Below are 14,608 nucleotides of genomic sequence, written 5' to 3'. Positions count from 1 at the left end.
ACTTAATGAGGTTGCAGATCATTCTTTGCAAAGTAAAAACTAAAACCTGGAAATACTAGAACTTAGTGCATTTTTCCCATGTTTTCATAGTTTAATTAAGGATCTGTAATGCATAAAACACTGACATCCCTACATTCTGATGGGACAAATGTGGATGAACTCAAGTGTTTTGAAAACAGGTCATTCTGAGCAGAGATGAGTCGCTTGTGCCTTCTATGGTAAATATATTCCAACATAGTCAGCAGTGACCATCTGACTTGAGAAAAGCCTGGCATTGAATTCTAGAAAGAATAAGCCTATGCAGAAAGGTCAGTTTAGCAATTTGCAGAAAACCAGGACCCATCCTGAAAACAGGATCCCTATTGTAGGCTCAAGAGTGGTTGTTGAGACAGGCTTCAGGAGGCAGCACTGCAGAAAGGCAAGGCAGAGAGACAGATAGCAATGCCAGATGCTACCTAGTCATCTGCGGAAATATTAGCATATGGTTGGGAGCGCAAGTCAGATAAAGACAGTAAGACAAAATCAGAACTTGTCTAAAAAATGTTTTCAATTGGATTCATTCACAAAGCTCATGAGAAAATCAACGTTCCTCCTCCACATCTACTGATCCTTTTGACAGACATTTCATTTTCTTTAGCAGCAACATGTGATGAGGCAACCATCTATATTTAACACTGACAGAAAATGCCTTTTCCATTAGAAAGAGCACAATTTCTCAGGCTGGGCCGCAGAAAGACTGAGTCCAATCACTGCAACAAAAGGAGACTGCTATGTCTGCTTGGAAACAGCGATATGAAGGAGAGGTTTCAGGTATAGTTCATCAGATGCACATTGAATAGAAGTGATGTCAGTAAGAGGTTAGCTGTTGCAGCAAACAGCTTCCTCTGCTGTGCGGCAGGCTGGACTGACAGAGGCATGGCTTAAGAGTAAGACTTAAGAGTTTATTTGATTTCTGCCTTGAAAAAAGAACTACCTTTTCAGTTTCTGAAAGCAAGCAGAAGGGTGAAACAAAATTAGGTTGCGGCTGCTGTTGCTTCTCTTGGTTTTACTATAACCTGTGCAGTAATAATGAAAACATTTAGCAGAGGCAAAGACTTCTCCTTAACTTCATCAACATTTCAACTGTTGTTCCTAATGGTAAGCTTCCTAATTAATTCAATGTGGCATATGTTTTCCCCGCTGATGACCTAACTATTTTCGTAGGACGTCTTGGGCATAGATTATGGCAACTCTGACTTAGTTCAATTGCAGGAGGCTGTTCTCTTTTGGCTGATCCTGCTCTACTGGATCTGGGCTCAGGAGGGTTGGCATGTGCCAGCATGCAGCAGCATTGGCATTCCTCTCCCAAAGGAAAACCAGGCTGAGGGGCTCCTTACAAGCTCTCTGTCAGCCCTGCGGCCAGCCTGCCCTGCGCTGGCAGGGAACCACGGAGCATCGCTACAAAGAACCGGCGGCTCCTCCCGAGAGCGGGGCACGGAAGTCCGCGGCACACGCGGCAGAAGCAGCTCTGGTGAGGGGGAAGGGGGGGGGCTGGCCTCCAGCCCGCCCGCGGACGCCTTTCTCCGAGCCCCGCCGCCGTGCCCGGGACTGAGCTGCTTCGGGGCTCTGCCCGAGGAAAGACGCCAATCTGCCCCCTCCTCTCAGCGCGGCCAAGAGGGCCGCTCCCCACCACGGCCCCTGTCAGGCGGGCGGCGGTGGGAGGGGAACCGGCCCCGACCACCCAGAGGCCCCTGACAAGAGGCAGCAGGAGAGCACCGGGCTCATCTCTTTGGCAGGGGAGCCATGGCAGGAAGGTACTGGCCTCATCTCCCTGACAGTAAGGCGGGGGAGCCATGGCGGGAGAACATCGACCCTCTGACAGGCAGGCGGCGGCGGCGGGCGGGTACCGTTCCCTGACAGGCGGGAGTGGACCGATCCCCTCAACCGCCCCCTAGCAGGCGAGAGGCGGAGAGAGGGGAGCGACGGCTTCCTGACAAGCGAGCGACAGGACGGGTCCGGCCCTCTGACAGGCCGGCCGGCGGTGAGATCGGGGACCCTCCGCGGCCCCTGACAGGCGAGTGGCGGGAGGGGACTAGTCCCCTGACAGGGCAGCTCGGGGAGCAGGTGGCAGCACCGGGGTGCGGGGCCGGGGGGTGACGACGGTGGGATGGAAGCAGAGGAGCACTGGCGCTGGTCCCTGCCCGGGCCAGCACCGTCCCGCCGGGGGAGCGGACTGTCATGGGCCGGTCCGCCCCGCTGGCACGTACCTGAAATAGTAGACATCGCTCTTTCCGGCGCTGAGGCCCGACTTGCGGATCACCTCTTCCTTCTTCCAGCCCGGGGGCAGCGCGGGGCAATCCATCCTGCCCTGTTTCTCCATGCACCGGGCGCAGGGCCCGAAGCGGCGGCAGTGGCGGCGGCGGCGGCGGCGGCGGAGGCGGAGGCGGAGGCGGAGGAGGAGGAGGAGGAGGAGGAGGAGGAGGAGGAGGAGGAGGAGGAGGAGGAGGAGGAGGAGGAGGAAGAATGAGCGGGAAAGGTGCTCGCCCGACACCCAGCCCCTGGCGCTCGCAACAAGAGCTTTATTGTTCCCGGACACTGCCGGGGCCGGGACCCCCTGGTGATGGCGGGCCAGGGACGCGGGCTGCGCGCGCAGCCAGCGGAGCGCTCGCCCGGCGCCCGCGCCCTGGAATCCGTGTCAGCGGCCCTCCAAGCGGGGCGCGGCGCGGCCTAGAGAGGCCAGAGCGGCCAATCCTGCCGACCATAGAGAGAGCCGTAGGCGGGACAGAGTGGCTGCGGCGGTGCCAATGCCGTAGCGTGCCCGGGTAACGGGCACTGGCTGCCATCGCCGGCATCTCCGGGAACCTCAGGACGTCCTACCAGCGGGAGCGGCACCGGGAGGGCTCGGGCTCTCCGGCGGCGGCGGCTGGGGGAAGCCCAGGGCGGAACGGAGCCGTCAGGGGCAGGAGGAAACTGTTCGTTGCGTCCAGTTTGTCCTACGGCGTGAGAGAGCCATGCTCAGCAGATGTGGGGACATGTTGCGGCCTCGGGACACATCGGGACAGGGGAACCAACAAACCTTTTCTACCATAAACCCGAATTTGCCCATTTTCTTTTCCAAAGTGTCCATGAACAAAACACTTCCCTGGAACCCCCACCGTTCAGTTTATTTGTGTCCTCCACATTCTAACCGCCACGCCACCATCCCCTCACCAGGCTGACAGCCCTCAGAGGTGCCGCTCGCTCCTGAGACCCGCGGGCTCTGCCGAGCTCGGGGAGGTTTCCCACGACACGACGCTGACTTGGCACCGACGAACTCCCCGTTGGATACCCGTCACGGAGCCCCACAGCGCAAAGCCCACATCGCACAACCAAGGGGCTGCATCTCCCGAAGCCCCCGCGTCCTCAGACCCGCCCGCCTGCCCGCGGAGTCCCCCGGGGCACTGGGCTCGGCGACCTCGCAGGCGGCCAGCGGAGGCCCCAGTCCTCACCCGCCGCGGCGCTAGCATCTGCTCGGCGAATCCCGGCCGGCCGGCCGCCCTCCTCTGCGGGGCGGGCGCAGCGCGAAAGACGCTGCGGAAGCACGGCCGGCCCCGGCCCCGGCGGGCGCAGGGAGCGGCTCTGCGGTGGCCCATGAGTCAGCACTGAGGTGGCATGGAGCCCTTCCATGTTCACGGAGAAGGATGAGGAGGCCCACAGCGTGAGCGCGGGCCCCGAGCTGCGGCGGCGGCGGGGCGGGGAGCAATGACGCCGGGTGCTAAGGGGAGCGGCGGCCTGCTGTCACCGAGCGCGGCCTGCTCCGCTTTGGAGCCCTTCGTTCTTCCCCGGGCAGGGGCTGCGCGGATCGGGCACACGCCTGGAGCGAGAAAGGCGGAGCAACCCCGCCGGCATCAAAAGGTGGAAGCTGGGGGGGGGGGGGGGGGGGGGGGCGGCGAGCACGAAGCGTGTCCCTGCCACCCGAGGAAAAGGAATGCGAGTTCCTCGTGGACGCCGTGAGGGGGGGGAGAGCCTCTCTTCGGCATCCATGGCCCTGCCTGCTCTGTTTATGCTTTAATTATTTCTGTTATCCTATTGGTAATCACTTTGCTTCTCCCCTTGGAACAAGAGACCTCAGCAGACATTAAAAACACCTCCTCCCAAAACAGTACCCAGAAATAGATTTGGGTTTCATTTGAGCCACATCAACTAAATGGGTCGGCTTTTTTTCAGCTTAGAGAAATACAAACCATTAAAAAAAAGAAGTAGTATTTTACTTTTTTAACTTTTCAGGTTAGCGGGGTTTTCCATTTGTTTGATGGTGATTTACCATCTTCCTTGGCCACCCCAGCGGAAGGTGGGTAACTGATAGAGCTATCTTAGTGGGAGAAATACATTAAAAAGGAGTTTCGGTGTTCCACTGTGAAGGATATTGTAACAGTAAATCCATGTCTTAGAACAGGTCTGTAAAAACCAAATAAAACTGACACTCTGAAAACAGGAGCATTTAGTAGTAAGCTAAGTTACTATGGATGACAAACTCCTAAGTAATCCCAGATTTAATGCAGTGCTAGAATTAGTATAAAACTTGTACATTTTACATTCTTCTTGTAATAGCTGTTCATGAGTGTAAGAAATATTGATGTTGGTTTTGCAGGAATAGAGAAAAAAAAATAGGACAAATAATTTTTACCATTATTTGTTTCTGTTTAGTGTTAACCAGTTGACTGACCTTAAGACTGTTATCTGTTTCTTTGTAATGTTAACTAGAGTCTTAAATCTTAGGGCTGTGGGGGAATGGGTGATAAGATACAAGAACCAGACATCCCCTGAGGGATTGTAAATCTTGGAGTACCTAATCAATGGGGAAACCTTGTGGCCAGGATAGGGAAGAAAAAGCCAAATATTGTATCTATCAGGTGTGCCTACTAGCTAGGACACCCACTCATGCAAGAACACTTAATAAAAATGTTTCACTGCAGAGTCTGACCTGAGTCTTTCGTGAGAAAACTTGTTTTGTTTCTTATAGATGGGGGCTCATCCGGGATCCTAAGTCGTCTTCTTGGGGGACCTCCATCCTTGAAGGATGGCAAGACATGTCCCGTTGATTTCAACCGTCTCGTGGATCATTTCAACCGTCTCGTGGATCATCGACAGGGGTTCCAGAGGAGACTGACCGAATCCTGAGATCAAGTTTTGAAGGCAGACCTAGTGAACCACAGAGGGGAAGGATAGGAATAGTAGACACGATCATATCGACCAGGAAACTGTGCATGGACCAAGGTAAGAAAATTGTGTCGTGGTTTGGCCCAGCTAGCGCAGCAGCACCATCCATGACAGTCTCTCGCTCGGTGCCCCCATTCACCCCCACCCTCAGGATGGCAGAGGCCCCAGCGAAATAGGAGTAAAAACATAAGCAAGGTTGTTGTGGATTAAGACAAGGGCAGCGAGGGCAAAACAGACTCCAGTACTCGACTTAGAGAGGAAAGTAGGAAAGTTTATTCTACAAGAAACAGAACGGAATAAAAGCAAAAAGGGAGTAGGATGATGAGAGAATTACAACCAGCACTTTAAGATCTCCCTCCCCCATCCCTCCTTTCTTCCCGGACCCAACTCACTGCTCCTGATATCTCTACCTCCTCCTCTCTTTCATCACTGACCTTGGAGTCTGCATGGTTGTTTCTGTCCCTGTTCCTACTCCTTGCACCACCACCAGCCAGAAGAAAAAGAAGGGGCAGAAGAAGAAAGAAGAAGAAAGAAGAAACCTCTCCTTCCAGCTTCTTCTTAAAAAGTGATCGTGGAGGCGTCTAATTGGCTCAGCCCCAGAAGTGGGTCTGGCTCAGAGCTGGGGAGAGTTGTGAGCAACTTCTTACAGGAGCCATCTTTACAGCCCCTTCTCCCTTACCAGAAAAGGCTGTCATGTCAAACCATGACAATTGACTATTAAGTATTACTTTAGTGGTCGGGTATCCAAGGTAAGAAAATTGACAGTTAAGTATTACCTGGATGGGGCATTCTGAGAGACTTTATGTGTGCGTATGTGTGCTTGAGACGTACAACAGGTATGAAGTGAGTGCGGAGTCCGAATCTGCGGTTCTGTTGTTCCTCGAGGAAAACAGACGGAGAAGGACGAAGCGAAAGCACAGAGCACAAAGTGACAGTAAAAGTCTCAGGAATTCAGTATGGGAAATAGAAGTGCCAGGCCTGAGGAAAATAAAAGGGATGAGGAAAAGGGTCCTGGGAACATTCCTCCAGATAGTCCATTGGGAGAATGTTGGAAGCTGAGAAGACATGTTGGGTACTCAGGATACAGTACTGTTGTCTTATGTGGTCTAAAGAGATGAGGAAACAAGTTTTGGCAGCATGTGTGTTTGTGGACCTTCGATTTTGATGTCTCCAAGCATCCAATTATTGACATCGAGTGAGCTCACCTGAAAACTTTCATAATATATAAATGATTACGTGTGTTGTTTTGTTATGTCATTTTGGTTTGGTTTTTTTTGTTGTTGTTGTTGCTCAGAGTGTAGTGGACTTTTTGTGGTGGCTGAATGCATTGTCTTGTTTTCTGTGACATTTTGACGTAAACAGTAAAGTGGGACTGGTCTTTTTGTTGATGTCTGTGTCTTTCTCCTCCCTGTCACTTGCCAAAATAAATGTAGTGTCACAGAGAGAATTGTTTTATAAACTAAATGTATCAGTTCAACTTAACATTCCTGAATGAGGAAAAAAAAAATTAAAGTTGTCTATTGAAAAAGAAAAGGAACTTGTGGGCTGGGGGAGATAAGAATTGATTATGTTAACAGCACAGTGAAACCAGCTCCAACAAAAGGAGAAGGTGTTATTAAAACACTCATATAGATTGACAATGTGATTTGTAAAGTCAAATTGTAATATCGCAATATCAAAACAAATCGTTTGCTGATAAGTTAAACACTTATCAGACTGTAGCCAAAAAGGCTGCAGTTCAGGTTGTATACTATAAACATTAGAGGAAAAAGAAAAAATTTAAGCTGCAGCAATTGTTTGTGCTCTTAACTAAAGACGCCTGCAGAGCCGGTCTCTTCACTGTATGTAGGAGGAGTGTGTTTGTGTAAAGTGTTTTGTGGAAGATTTTAACCCCTTGATATGCTATGTATGTGTGAAGAAGTCAGTGTGTGTTATTTTTTTCTTATGTTCAGGATGTAATCTAAAGTTGATGTTGAAATGTATGTGAAACTTATTTTGTTTGAAGAGAAAGAAAAGATAATTGACAGGAATGTGGGATGAAATTTTAAATTAGCCTCAGAATGACTTTAGACTGGGATTATGGAAGTTGAGCAAATGGATAATGGTTGGAAATTTGATATGTGTGATTGGAATGTGAAGGAAGATAGGAGTGTATTGAATGGAACAAAGAAAGAGGCACGAAAGGAGCCAGGGGAAGAAGTGTTGTGGGAAAGTAAAGGACAGCCTGGGCAAGCAATGTAGATTGTTTCCTCCCCAGCTGGACGGTGAAGCAGGGCACTTTGAGAGAGAATGCTCCAAGTCGAAGGAAAAAGAAAAGGTGGTGTCATTACTGGCTTTTGAAGATACTGAATGGGGAGGTCTGGAGTTTCGTAATTAGAAGTCCCCTTGGGAGCCCTTGATAAATCTAAAGGTGGGATCCCAGAAAGAAGAGGTGGTCCTCTTGACTTGGGGAATCAAACTCTATAACTCAAAGAGTTATAAAGAAGGTATGTTTATTCGGCGCCGGGCGCACGGGGGATCGCTCCACCACAAACGTGCGCACCCGACTCGGCAACTTGCTTGACTTATATTTGTTACAAAGTTACAAAATCATATGATGACATTATCTGCCTAGACAAAGACACAACCTGTCCCCGATTTCGCATGTAAATTAGGTCTTTTCTTCCTTTCATTTGCGTGATGTCTCCCGGTGATAGCCGGTGATGGTCTTTGGGGCCTTGGGAGATGAAGGCTGATAAGTCCTGAGGCTTTCTCACCCCTGATCTTCAGATATCACTTGGCCCCTGGCAGAACCGGTTTCTGCCTTCTAGGAAGTTGGAGGACCCCGGGGGTATTGTGTAAGGAGATGAGCACGACCTTTTCCAGCTTGTGTGTGAATTTTGTCCTGTCTGAAAAATAAGCTTTATACTATTGCAATGTTAATATAAGGTTTATTATTACATGTTAGTATAAAGCTCTACATCACTCTTGGTTGGCACGGTAGTGGCCAGAATCTCATTAAACTTTATATCCTGTGGGACAAAGTTATCAAATCAACAAATAACACTCTCGGGAGTTAAAGGAGAGAGATTTTCTTTCCTTATATTTACATTGATGTTATTATGATTAAGAAAGAACAAATAAATCTGATAGTCCTTCTTCTGATGTTATTTTACTTCAGTATATTGATGACTTCTTAATTTCGGGCAAAGAAAACAGTGTGGTAAAAGAAGCCACAGATTTATTTTGTTGATTATTAAACTTTTTAGGAGAGCAAGAAGTATCAAAATCCAAATTGTAATCTGTCAAAAAGGAAGTTAGATATTTTGGACATTTTACTTGTGAAGGGAAACACAGAATGAATCCAGAGAGAATAAAGGGAGTTGTGGAATTGCCCTTCTTGCAAACAAACAAACAAAAAGGAATTAAGAAAATGTTTGTGATTTAACTATGGCCCTCTGTGGGTAAACTTTTATGCACAGAAAACAAATGGATTAGATTAAAAATTGCTAAATGAAGAGCCAAATGATTTAACTTGGACAGAAGGAGAAGGAAAGCTAATCCAGGAATCAAAACAAAGTGTAATCACTCCTGTGTTAGCACTGTCATCCTTAGGTAAGCTGCTTGTTTTGTTTGTCACAGTAGATAAGGGAGTGTTAACTCAAGAATGGGGGGGGGGGGGGGGTGAATGACAACCAATAGCACATATATATCCAAACTTCTGGATCCCTAATTGAGGGGATGGCCAGAATGTGTACAGGCAAAAACTGCCACTGCCCCCTTAGTAGAGGAAAGCAGAAAACTAAAGTACGGAGTGATATTAGTAATAAATACCTCCCAATAAGTGAAAACTATTTTAACTCGAAAAGCTGGAAGGTGGCTAACCCATTCTAGAGTACTGATATAAAAGACAATGTTAAAATAAAATGAAAAAAAACCCCCAAACTTTAAGAAAAATCTCAACTTTAATCTTGACTACCAGCCCATGTCTTAATCCATCCAGTTCCCTATGGAAGGGAGTCATGAAATGTGAAAACTTTGAACACCATTGTTAAGATATAATAGAGTATCAGTGTGACCTGAATTGAAAGAAATACCTTTACATACAGGCCTTGAGAGTAATTCAAGGCAAAAGGCATAATGGCTATGCAATTATTGAAGGAATGAGTCAAGAGACAAAAGAAACAGGGCGATTACCAAATACCTGGTCAGTCCAGACATGTAGAGAAGTTTCTTACTGAAATTTCAGCCCCGCCTGCCGAGTTACCCCTGGGACGAGTTGCAGAGGATGCGGACGGGGAATGCTGAGCCGACGGAGTCGGGCGGGGGTGCAGTGCAGGATGATCAGGGGAGAGTCGGGGGGGGGCGCGACCCCAAGTTAGACTGGGCACCATCGGGCACGCGAGGGGAGACAAAGAAAAAGAAGACGCAGGAGAGAGTAATACCAATGCTGCCACCTTCGCCAGGCCCGACACGGAGTGAGCCAGACCTCCCCCTGACCCTTCCATCCGCAGTCGCCGCGGCGCAGCCGCTTCCCGCGCCCGTTAAGTTTTCGCCGGAGCACACCTCCACCCTGCGCGCCGACACCACCGGCCCCAGCACTCACGGACCGCTGGGCTCATCCTTTCCATCCTCAATCCGTTGCCTCAACGAGTGTAAAAACTGTTGGTCGTGATGTTATGCATTTTGCTGTAAATGTGATGATGGATAGTGGTTTTCTTACAGTGGAAACTTTCTAAGGTGTTTTAGGTGTCAAGAATGGAACTCGAAGAACAGAACACTTTGGCATTGAGAAGCCAGTTGACACATTAAAAAAAAAAGAAAAGAGGAAAAAGGTTGAAAAAGATATATAAAAAGTGGTTTGTGTTTTAGACTCATTGGTGAAGGATTTTTTTTTTTTTTTTTTTTTTTTGATCAGGACTAAAAAAAGTAAAAAACTGATTTTGTCATACTGTTGATACTTCAAATGATTGTGGTAAATGTTTTTAGGCAATTTCAACAACCCAAGCAAAACACATGGGTTACACTGGCCAAAGCAATCAGTCTACAATATGTTTATCAATGGCCACTCCAGATAATCCTTTTTCTACCTGTTTGGTGGGAGTTCCATTAGATGTGGCACAGTGGCCTGTACAAAATGCATTAAAAACAAATCCCTTAGTTAAGGGTAATGGCAAAGTTAGCAACTGAGATTCGATCATTTCATGGTTGCCAACGATGACGACAGAGCCACAGGAGTTAGAATTATTGGGATCTATAAAGATGGATTTTTGTGTTATGTTTAATTTTACTGGCAATACCAAAACATTTGGGACAGAATGTGGATCCCATCCTGGGCGTGTATAAGAACACAACATCTTGGTGCAATTATACTTCACCAAAAAGATCCAGGTCTAGTCTTGTGCCTGTACAGTTACCAAAGGGAATTTTTCTGATTTGTGGGGACCAGGCATGGCCTGGAATACCCTCGAGATTACAAAGGGGACCATGCAGTTTGGGACAACTGACGATCTTGATGCCTAATCACACAATGATTTGGAAACATCATTGTCCAAAACAATTTGTGCATGCATTTACTAGCAAATGTGATGACCATGTTACCTTTGGTCTCCCTCAGCAATAATAGCAACTAGCATATTTGCTCCAGGTGTAGGAGTATCTGCTTTATTAACTCAGCTATGCAAATTAGGATGCTGGCTTATCAAACAAAGTAATCAAACCTCAATAACATTAGAAGGCTTGATTAGTGATGTAAGTAGTATTAGACATGCAACTTTGCAAAATAGAGCTGCTATAGATTTTTTGCTTTTAGCTCATGGTCATGGTTGTGAAGATTTTGAAAGCATGTGTTGTATGGATCTAAATGATCATTCAAAAGCAATTCACAAACAAATACAGCAACTTATGGACCACACTTCTAATATCAAGCAAGATGTGGGATTTTTTGGCCTAGATGGTTTAATGTCCTGAATGGGCCTTGAAGGATGGATACAAAGTTTGTTGAAAACTGGATTGCTTATATTGATCCTAATAATTGTAGGGTTATGTGTATTTAGCTGTGTGCTCTCTTGCGTAAAGAAACTAATTTTGCAAATAACCAATGAAGCATGGATTGTGCAAAAAGAAAAAGGGGGAATTGTTTCTTGTTGATGCAGGACATGGAGTTTTGTTAGAAGCATGTTTGCACAATCCAAGCTTTCACGTGGATAGCGAGGTCAGCTTGACCCTGGGCACATGCCAGGAAGAGGCTGCCAGAAAACAGTAAGCAACTGAGAAGAAGTAAAAGCAAGATATTTTAACCACAGATGTACTGAGATTTTGCTTAAACTAAGAGTGTGAGCTTTAGCAATTAACCAATTAGCTTGTGCCAAGTAGCGTATTGCTTTGCAGATGTAACCAATTAATGTTATGTTACTATCACCTGAATTGTGTAATAATGTATAAATATCAGTATGTATTACTAATAAAGGAGCACTGCCTCTACCTCCATGAGGATATGTCTTTGACTTCAGAAAGCTCCCACCCAACACAGACATACGAACTATAGGCTTTAAGCAGAACCTTACAACTGTGAGAAGGAAAAGATGAACATTTTATATTGATTCAAGGTATGCCTCTGAAGTGATATTGAAAGCTTCCCTATTCGGAACTTTCTCTCTGAATACCAGACTGCGATCACCTCAAGGAAGACGAGAGACCAGCTTGCTGCAAACGCACGAGGTGGCTTTATTTCGGAGCTCCGGGCCATCTCATACCTCAGGCAGGAGATAGAGGAGGCGACCCCGAGGCCCCGGCGGGGAGGGTTTATATAGAGAGGGGAGGAGGGTGGAAAATTCCAGCACATCTGCACATCAATAGTGTGGGGAAGGAGAGTGGAAAATCCCAGCACACCTGCGCAGTTCCATTGGATACAAACCCCAACATGTCCAGACATGCCCAAACGAGCCAAAACCCAAACAAGCCCCAACCCAGGTCACCCTGATAGCGTGGGGGGGGGAGTAATGTCCTTAGTTTTACCCTACAGTTTCTGACGCCATTTTGGTTCAATTTTTTTTTCTTTCTTTCAATATAAACTTTTGGAAAGGCATGAGAAGAGGTTTACTCAATAGCAAGGGAAAAGTATTAGTGCATAGAGAAGTAATTAAACAGGTATTAAAGAATTTATCACTTCCAAATGAGATTGCGATGTTCCATGTGAATGGGCATAAAAAATGGAATTCTTTTAGGGCTAGAGGAAACAGACTGGCGGATGAAGCAGCCAAAGAGGCAACTTTAAGCCATGAGATTGTAAGTATGTGTAATCTCGCCCCCAGGTACCTGCACCAAAGGCAACTCCTGTGTTTACAGAAAAAGAGAAAGAAACATGAAGAGAGTTGGAAGACATTGAGACAGAGGGGAGGTGGATTCTCCCAAATGGAAAAGAAATGTTAAATAAACAAGCTATGAGGGAAATAATGGCTATTTTACATCAAGGAAGTCACTGGGGGATGCAAGCAATGTGTGGTTTAAAGAAAATATGTATGTGTAGGAATGTATACAGTGGCCAAACAAATTTGTGAATGATGTGTAATTTGTAAAAAAAAAAAAAAAAAAGGTCCTGAGGAAATAACCGCCAGGAAGGAGAGAACCTGGCCTGAAGCCTTTTAAATCAAAGATGTTTATTAAAAGAATTAGATACTGGGGTTGTCATTTTGTCTTTCCTCAGGAAAAAGGGCTTTTGGCCCAAACACCACCTCTCAAGTTTGCAGCCCACACCATCCACCCTGAAGGGCAGATCTTTATCAAGTCCTGAAAAGGAACAAAACTGCAACCCAAATGGGAAGGCCTGTTCCAGGTGTTACTGACCACTGAGACAGCAGTAAGAACGGCTAAAAAAGACTGGACTCGTTACATCAGACTCAGAGGACTAATGGACTTTCCACTCGAGGATTTACAGTGGCACGTATGTCAGACTACAAACCCCTTGTGTCTTAAACTAAAGAAGCAATAAGAATCCAATGGAAACAAGGACACTCATTAATATTACTAACTGATGAGGTGGTGGTAGTAGAAATGTCATTAATTGTTGAAAATTAGGGGGATCATTGTAATACAGGCTATTGTTTGTTGGAAATCCAGGGGATAGCATCATGACCATTGGAGTGGGACAAAGTAGTATTCGGTTAAACTATGGATAAATGTAACTCACAGGGAGGCTCCACAAACTATACAGTTTGATGCTTGTCAAATATTGGACTGTGGGAATTTGAATAGTCAAAGACAACTTAGTAACCCAAAGAATAGTAAACATGCAGAGAGAATTCCGCCTTGCATTGGATGGAACAGTGTCTGGTTCACAGCTGCTATTAATGGATAAACTACTCTAGATTCAAAAGGAAAACCTCTGAAAAACAGAATTACTATGATTAAAGGGATGGTAAAGCCTAACTGTAACAATTTAGAATGTAATCCCATAATGTTCACTGTCAAAGAAGCTGATTGGCTAGTTAATAGAACCTATGGACTTGGAGCAGATATAAGTGGAACAGATTCAGGATTGTAGTGTGGAAATCAAAGAGAGGACTGAGCCAAAGGATAGCAACTCCTACTAAATTACCTAAAATAAAACCATGGGACCCACCAAATGACCTAAAGATTGTAGCTATAACTGAAGTAAATAATTTAACACAAACATTTGAGACTGAAGCAGGATATGGAGATGCAAATGCCTGGATTGAATGGGTTTAAATATACAGTGTAAAGTCTGAATCATAGTAATTGCTATGCATGTGCCTCAGGAAGACCTACTGCACAAGTGGTTCCCTTTCCATTAGGATGGAGTAAAGAACCACAGGGAATGAGATATATGACTGCCCTATACCAACAAAAGACTGCATGGGGAAATGAGAGCTGCGAGCCTCTCTCACTATTATTCTCTGCAGAGCAAAGGCATCACAGTACCTCCTGTTTTCTCTACAGTACCCGGCAACCACACAGCTTGTCTTTCACTCTCACGACAGGGTGGAGGGGATACTGGGTATCTTGGAGACCTGGAAATGTGTACTGAGTCATTCAATGTGACTGAGGATAAAGCAGGAAATTACTGTGAGTATCCCCAGGGCAGATCTGTGGTGGTATTGTGGAGGAAAAATCCTGAGGCCTGTGCTCCCTCCAAATTGGAAAGGCACGTGTGCTCTTGTTCAATTGGCTATTCCATTTACCCTGGCATTTGAAAGAGAATCATATATTTCAGGAAAAAGAATAAAAAGAAGTCTGGGAGTGTCATTCGATGACAGAATCTACATTGATTCAATTGGAGTCCCTAGAGGGGTACCTGACAAACATAAAGCACAAAATCAAGTAGCAGCAGGATTTGAATCCTTTTTATTTTGGTGGGTGACAATAAAAAAAAATTGAATTGGATAAATTATATTTATTATAACCAGCAGCGGTTTATAAATTACACCAGAGA

General features: G+C 46.3%; 1 protein-coding gene across 3 annotated transcripts in view; it reads right to left on the bottom strand.

Annotated features, from left to right (window-relative positions):
- Positions 1–2,673, bottom strand: part of LOC133628481 (methyl-CpG-binding domain protein 2-like) — a 129,942-nt gene extending 127,269 nt beyond the window's left edge. The window contains exon 1 of one of the 3 annotated variants that reach the window (XM_062016689.1): positions 2,247–2,673. In XM_062016689.1, the coding sequence (XP_061872673.1) occupies positions 2,247–2,359 (113 nt within the window). In that variant the 5' untranslated portion in view covers positions 2,360–2,673. The remainder of the gene's footprint in view (positions 1–2,246) is intronic. The other 2 variants (XM_062016688.1, XM_062016691.1) reach the window with 2 other exon arrangements.
- Between the last annotated feature and the right edge of the window lie 11,935 nt (positions 2,674–14,608).

The sequence above is a fragment of the Colius striatus genome, chromosome W, assembly GCF_028858725.1.
Source record: "Colius striatus isolate bColStr4 chromosome W, bColStr4.1.hap1, whole genome shotgun sequence".
NCBI lineage: Eukaryota > Metazoa > Chordata > Aves > Coliiformes > Coliidae > Colius > Colius striatus.
The sequence above is the reverse complement of the archived record's forward strand: the minus strand, read 5'-3'. Positions and strand labels throughout refer to the sequence as shown.